The 6,864-nt window shown below is 30.9% G+C and overlaps 1 protein-coding gene across 1 annotated transcript; it reads left to right on the top strand.

Annotated features, from left to right (window-relative positions):
* Positions 1 to 1,966: 1,966 nt before the first annotated feature.
* LOC104724337 (transcription factor PRE1) lies at positions 1,967 to 2,769 on the top strand. The gene is made up of 2 exons (XM_019232631.2): positions 1,967 to 2,242; positions 2,532 to 2,769. The coding sequence occupies exons 1-2, from the start codon at positions 2,114 to 2,116 to the stop codon at positions 2,682 to 2,684; spliced, it is 282 nt and encodes a 93-aa protein (XP_019088176.1). The 5' UTR covers positions 1,967 to 2,113; the 3' UTR covers positions 2,685 to 2,769.
* The last annotated feature ends 4,095 nt before the right edge of the window (positions 2,770 to 6,864 follow it).

Here is a 6,864-nt window from a genome sequence, read left to right on the forward strand (position 1 = left end):
TAAAACCATTTGGGCCCGGTGATTTATCATTTGGCATGGAAAATAAAACTCTTCGAACCTCCTATGGGGAAATTGATAGTGTAAGTTTGTCCTTGTCCTCGGCTGAACAACGAAAAGGAAGAAGATCTTGAAGTTGCCCTGTGGATATGCCCTCAAAATCATTGGGAACGAGTTGCAAAAACTCCCAAAAGAATCTTTCTGCCTCTGCCTTAAAAGTGTATCCATTAGTTATTACATATCCATCTTGCGTGCGAATTTCCCTAATAGTGTTCTGAGCTTTCCAAGCCATGACAGCATGGTGGAAAGCTTTGTTATTATTATCACCGATCTGCAGCCAATGCAATTTGGAACGCTGTTTCAAAAAATTTTCCTTAAGGCATGCGTTCTGTTCCCACCGCTCATAAGCGTCTTTCTCAGCAACCATACCTGTGGGGGATGGATTAAGACGATTGCTTTCCTGTTTTTGACATAGATCATCGTATGCTTCTTTCTCCCTCTTAATTAAATCTTCCAGTCTTGTTTTTGCCAATGTTCTAAGCCTATATTTAAGAGATTTTAACTTCTTGAAAAACTGAAATAAAGTGGAAGAGCACATATGCAAAGGCTCTATTTCCTTCCAGAAATCTTCCACCAGCGGCTTAAACTCTACCATATCAGCGAGTGCATTAACAAATTTGAACGGTTTACGACCACAAACAAATCATGTTAACATAATATGAAATTTAAAATCCAGAAACAAATTATTAAATAAATAACACAAGATTTTAACAAATATTTGTAAATCATGATCTTAATAACACATAATTTTGATAAGTATTTTAAAATCAATAATTGATAACATATAATTTTTGTTTAAATTTTTAAATCTATTAAAATCGTAGAACATATAACTCCTCTCTAACTGTATGCCGAAGTTTGAAATAAATGGTTTGACTATTACCAAAATATTATAATCGAAATTCAAATGACCGATGAAGTTATAAACCCAATAGATAAAATTATCTCCCTATCTTATTTTTATACAATTTTGAAAAGACTGTATATATACAAGATACTATGGAGTAAAAAAAAAGTTATATAATTTATTTGGAAAATATATAGAGAGTGAGATTAGTGAATCTTAATGTTACCAAAAAAATTAATGAAAGAAGGAAGAGTCATGTCATCACATGGTAGTTGCCTTTTTGTGACACTGCAGATGAAGGGCCACAATGTTAGATGGACACGAAACACTTATCTTGACCTTCATCAACCCCATCTTTGGGAACTCTTAGTTTCCTCTATTTAACTATTCAAATCTCCTCCAATTATTCAAACTTTTTAGTACCCCCTTTATTTATTTATTCTATATAGGACCATTTGTATATTCATTTTGTATATAGGAAATTAATTATACTGTGAATTTCTCAGTGACTAAGCATATGTATATATATATATATATATATTTATTTCATTGACTAAGCGGTTTTTTGAGAGTATGAATCGAAGTGCAAACTAATCTTGAAATATCTATATATCTTTGATAAAGGGTTTAACTAATCTTGACAAAGTTGTTTAAGAACTATATATATTTATCAATTGAAATATATGCATGCAATATAACTAACCATGATTGGAAACGTTGTGAAATAATAAAATCCCGACACTATCTTCATATTATGATTAGTATTTAGTAATAGTCTCGACTTGATGATATATATATAGAACTCTCTAGTTTTTTTTTTAAAAGAAAAAATTGATTTCGGAGTTTTTGTGGTTAAAGGGCATTCAAACCTATCGTTTTCTACTCCCGTGACATCATTGTCGAGGTTTATTGCTCTCCGTCTCTCTCTCTCTTGTGGTCCTCGTGGCCTATTTCAATCTTTCTTATCACATTCTCAATTTCTTTATATTCAAGTGTATTCGAAACCCCAAAACACTTTTCTTATTATATCCTCCTCTCTATATATATTTCTTCTTCGTCGTTTCTTGTCAACTTAAAAACCTTATCAAATCATAATAAAAGCTTTACTCCTACTTCCCACATATACAGTGTGGGATCGAGGGAGAGAGCAAGAGAGAAGAAGCACACAGCTTAACTAGGGTCGAACATTCTCTTGCCACATTGCTGAACATGTCTAACAGAAGATCATCAAGACAATCTTCAAGTGCTCCAAGGATATCCGATGATCAAATGATCGACCTAGTAACTAAGCTCCGTCAGATTTTGCCGGAGATTGGTCAACGACGTCGCTCGGATAAGGTATCACACATTTATATATGCATATATAATATATTCATTTATCACGACCATTTTTAACATTATTATCCTTCGTGTAAACATATCCAAAAAGGCAAAAAAAAAAAAACACGTTTTGTAAAGAAAGAAGCTAAAATGAAACAAAAAGAAAAAAAAAAGAAGTCGGAACTTTTGACTCTGGACATTAAGGAGTACATAACAATATACACAAAATCATCAGCTTGCATGCATCTGCATACACATAAAAAGTGCATGCATTAATAAGGATTTTATTTTATTTTTGTTGTTGAAGGTATCAGCCTCGAAAGTGTTGCAAGAGACATGCAACTACATACGAAGCTTGAACAGAGAAGTTGACAACCTCAGCGAGCGTTTGTCTCAGCTTCTCGAATCTGTCGACGAAGATAGCCCTGAAGCCGCCGTTATTAGAAGCCTCCTCATGTAACTTTCTTTTTGTTGACTTTTTGACAAGCTAAGCCCTACTCATGTAATCTTTCATGATCGCTCTATATATAATTATATTTTATCTCTTTTTTATCAACATAATTATATATATAAACATCAAAGAGCGAGGTGGGCTTGATCTTTATCATATACGAGTTTTGTCGGGCTAATTCCATAGTCAAAAGTCTCCGACATACATATGTGCGTAGCAGAACTGCGCATGAGCATTGCCTTAGCAGGTGCATTATTATTATAATAAACCAGTGGGATGAACTTTGGTGGAGAAAAAACGAAAAACAGAGATTGTGATGTCTGAACTCGATTGTGTCAGTCAAGGACAATAAATTGTTAGTTGTGAACATTTAATATTTTTGTAGGGAATAAAAAAAAAGTTCTTTGACACACATTTCGTTTGAGGTAGCAAATCTAAACCTCAAAATAGAGATAAAATCAAAAATAGAAATTGAAGATAATTAATATCAAATCCAAAAAACAGCGGTTTTGGGAGAAAAGAAACCATCTCATCAACATGCCCAAAATTATACAGAGAAAACTTTTATATTTAGGAAAAATAGTAAAAAATGATAAATAATTAAACTATACTTCCAGTTTTTTATAAAATATTTCAAAAATATAAATGTTTTCCTTAAACAGTTTGATTTCTCTATTTAAAAAAAAAAAACATTCTAAAACAATTTGGACAAAATAAAGGCTAAGAACACATTATGTATATTATTTTTACATGTCAATTCACTTTTATTTTACTCACTTTCATATATTAGGTTCATTGTAAGTTAAATTTTTGTGTTGCTTTTGGTCAAATTCGTTCATTTTGCATGCCCACATGATTCCTTATATATACCAATGGTTACCAACATTGACAATTGGTCCAAAACAATAGATGTCTCTAAATTAAATGACCCTCTCTTTCATTAAGACTAGGTTTTGAACCCACGCGTAGCGTGGGTTTATTTGATATATTTTGATAAAAATTATATATGATTGATTACGGTAATAAAATATTATCTCATAAAAAAAATTAAAATTAGAACTAAGAAAAAAAATTAAATTTCAGATACACAATTTTTTAAAAATATAAAAATTAGTTGTGTTGTAAAATCAAATTTGATAAAAAAAAATGATGAATTTAACTTGACGTCCAGGCGAGGCAAATCAAACTGATGACCTCACATATCCTCAACCTTTTTCTTTGACCACCAGAAAAACGAAACAATTTTATAATCATGAATTTAACTCCATATTTAATTGATCACTACCACCTATGTTTTCATGTTTTTTATTCAATGTTATCTTATTCTTCATATTATTTCATGTCATTTTCATTGTCAAATTTTGTGTTAATTGTCATCGTTACTTTTACCTTCTGGTTCTTCGTTATACTCTTTTTCTTCTTCTTCCTCGTCAACTTCTTCACATTCTTCCACTGAAAAGCATTTTTTTAGACTACCACACAACTTGTTAACCCATCAAACTCCAAGAACAAAATCATTTATCTTCTCATAAAATTTGTTAAATTCATGATTACCAGCATAGTCAACACATGCACCTAATTATTAATAATTCCATCCATATACTTATTTGGTTTTAGATCCACACGTTTAGAAACTTTTCAAACCAAAATTCTTACTTGGTTTATAATATATTTTAAAAACATAATAAAATATACTAATAATTATTTATTTAATATGAATCATATGATATATAGAAATATGAGTACACTATAAGAACATATTAATTATAAATAAATAATATCAAATATATTATACCATCAAATAATATCAATCATATCATATTATCAAATAACCGTAACCGTATATAACCGTAAGTTCATGAACCGGAACCGTATTTAAATGTAACCGTTTAACCATTTATTAAACGGTTCTAGTTAAGGTTAAACAAAATTTCTAACCATAACTGATGGTTAATAAACCTTAATCGTGACAACCGTAATCCTGGTGATGCCTATGTATAGCTAATAAAATATATCTGTTTGTCGTCCATTTTTCTTCTTTAAACCTCAAAATTTGACTCAAACATCAAATTAAGGTCTTGCGATGTCAATCCTTCTTCCTTAGACCCAAAAATAAAAAATTAATGAAAGAATATCAACTCATCTATAAAATCATACACAGAAATATGTTTTACAGCTCATAAGAAATAAAAAGCACAAATGTAGATAAATAAAATAATTTATGTTTTACATCAATATTTATAATAGTTTAAACTTTTAAAAGGTTTCGAAATATAAAATTTGAACCTTTTAAAAATTTTCAATATTTATAATATTTTAAACTTTTAAAATTTAAAACTTTTAATATTTAAAAACTTTTTAAAAGCTAAGAACTTTTAAAAGATTCAATATTTATAATATTTAAACTTTTATAATTTTAAAATATTATAATATTTTTTTGAAACTGTTTAAAGTTTTAATTTGATCAAATAAAAAAACCAGATCAAACCAAATAAAACTTTTAAACTTGAACGCCTGATAAATCAAGCTTTCCTGCTCATTCGTTGTTGGAAGCATATTAATCTTATTTATACTGGTTCTGAACCATTGTCTAAAAAATTTCTAGCCGATGTGGGATATTGTGCTTAGTTCTTTGATTTCCATAAATTTAAAATTTTCCTTTTTCTGAAAAATTCTGTAAATTTAAAAAATGTTAATGAATGACATGTCAAATCATGATAGGTTTTTTAAAATAATTCTTAATATAGAAAATTTTAAAAATTGTATAAAATGTTAATAAGTGATATATCAAATTTCTATTGGCTGTTTAAAATCCTATGTGGACGGCCTTAGGAACTTATAGCTTCTACTTTTTATTAGTATAGATTAGCGATAGTGCATTGTTAATTGTTGCACAGTACATAATAATAATTCTCACTAATTGAATCAAACTTGCATTCTCGTGTCCAAGTGATGGCATAGATAGTCAACAATTCAAAGTCTGGACAGAAAAGCAAAATTAGCTCAAAACATAAATATAACAAGGAAAAAAAGATTGTCTTCTTGAAGAATTCTACAATAACTAGAATACAATTTCTGAATTTTGCAGCGTAATCTTCAGAGTGTCTACCTTTTTAGAGTGTCTGGAAATGTTGTAAATTGGAGACTATGTTTGCAACATGTTGTCGCCTTATCCACCACAAAGCAGACTAGCAGAGTATATGGTTCTCACAAAGAGCATCAGCGGAAGCAATTTGCATTGAATGATTTTACTCAAAGAACTTGGCTATATGGTTCTTCTGTTCACCATAGAAACGAAAAAACATATTGACGTTAAGCTACATTTTCATAAGAGATATTGATATGATAATGGGAAGCGTCAGGACATGTGCTCATTGTTTGATGCGTATCTGCTCAACCACGAGAAATCTGCTCAACCACGAGAAATTTGTGCATGAAACAAGTTGGAGAATGTGCTAAGCTCAATTACAAAACTCCTCGAAGAAGAATCAGATCAAACAGAGTTCAGATGAAGGAGTTACGCAATTTACAAAACAGGTGATCTCTAGCTTACGCGAATTCAGACATACGCCCATTCAAAGGAGGATTCTGACCATACCAGATTGAATTAAGCTACAAACCAAATTGTTCTAGAATCTTGGTCCATCAGAGAAGCCCATCAAAGTGGAGTCAGCCGAAAATCAAGAAGAAAAGAGAGATTTTCGTCCATTCTCAAAACAACATTTAATTATGTGGTTTTCTCTCTTGCACGCACTTTAGAGTTTGAATTTCAATTCCCAAGTTGCTGCATTCCCAAGTTGCTGACTGTTATAGGAAATTGTTGTATCTTCTCTATATAATGAGGCTTAATTCATGAATAAAAAATAAGTTTTTTTGTTGAGTAAAAATCAGAGAAGTTTCTCTTTTTCAAAATGTGATATCTTATAATTTTTGGAACTCCGTGTTCATGGTGCGTCATATCTATGTTCATGGTTGGTTCAGACTTATCATAGATCCTTTCACAGATCTTTGTGGCGTCTCTCGATCCATCTCTCTATCCATTCCTTGTTGGTGTGTCATATCCAGCAAGTTATCGATCCCCTTTGGTGTGTAATATCCAAAGAATCGATCCACCGGTATATCAGAAGTCTTCCGCAGCTCTTGTGCGACCATTCGCTCCACATCCTTTGATCCTTTAGACTTCACAGTC

The sequence above is a fragment of the Camelina sativa genome, chromosome 11 (assembly GCF_030686135.1).
Source record: "Camelina sativa cultivar CO46 ecotype springtype chromosome 11, ASM3068613v1".
In the NCBI taxonomy this organism is placed as follows: Eukaryota; Viridiplantae; Streptophyta; class Magnoliopsida; order Brassicales; family Brassicaceae; genus Camelina; species Camelina sativa.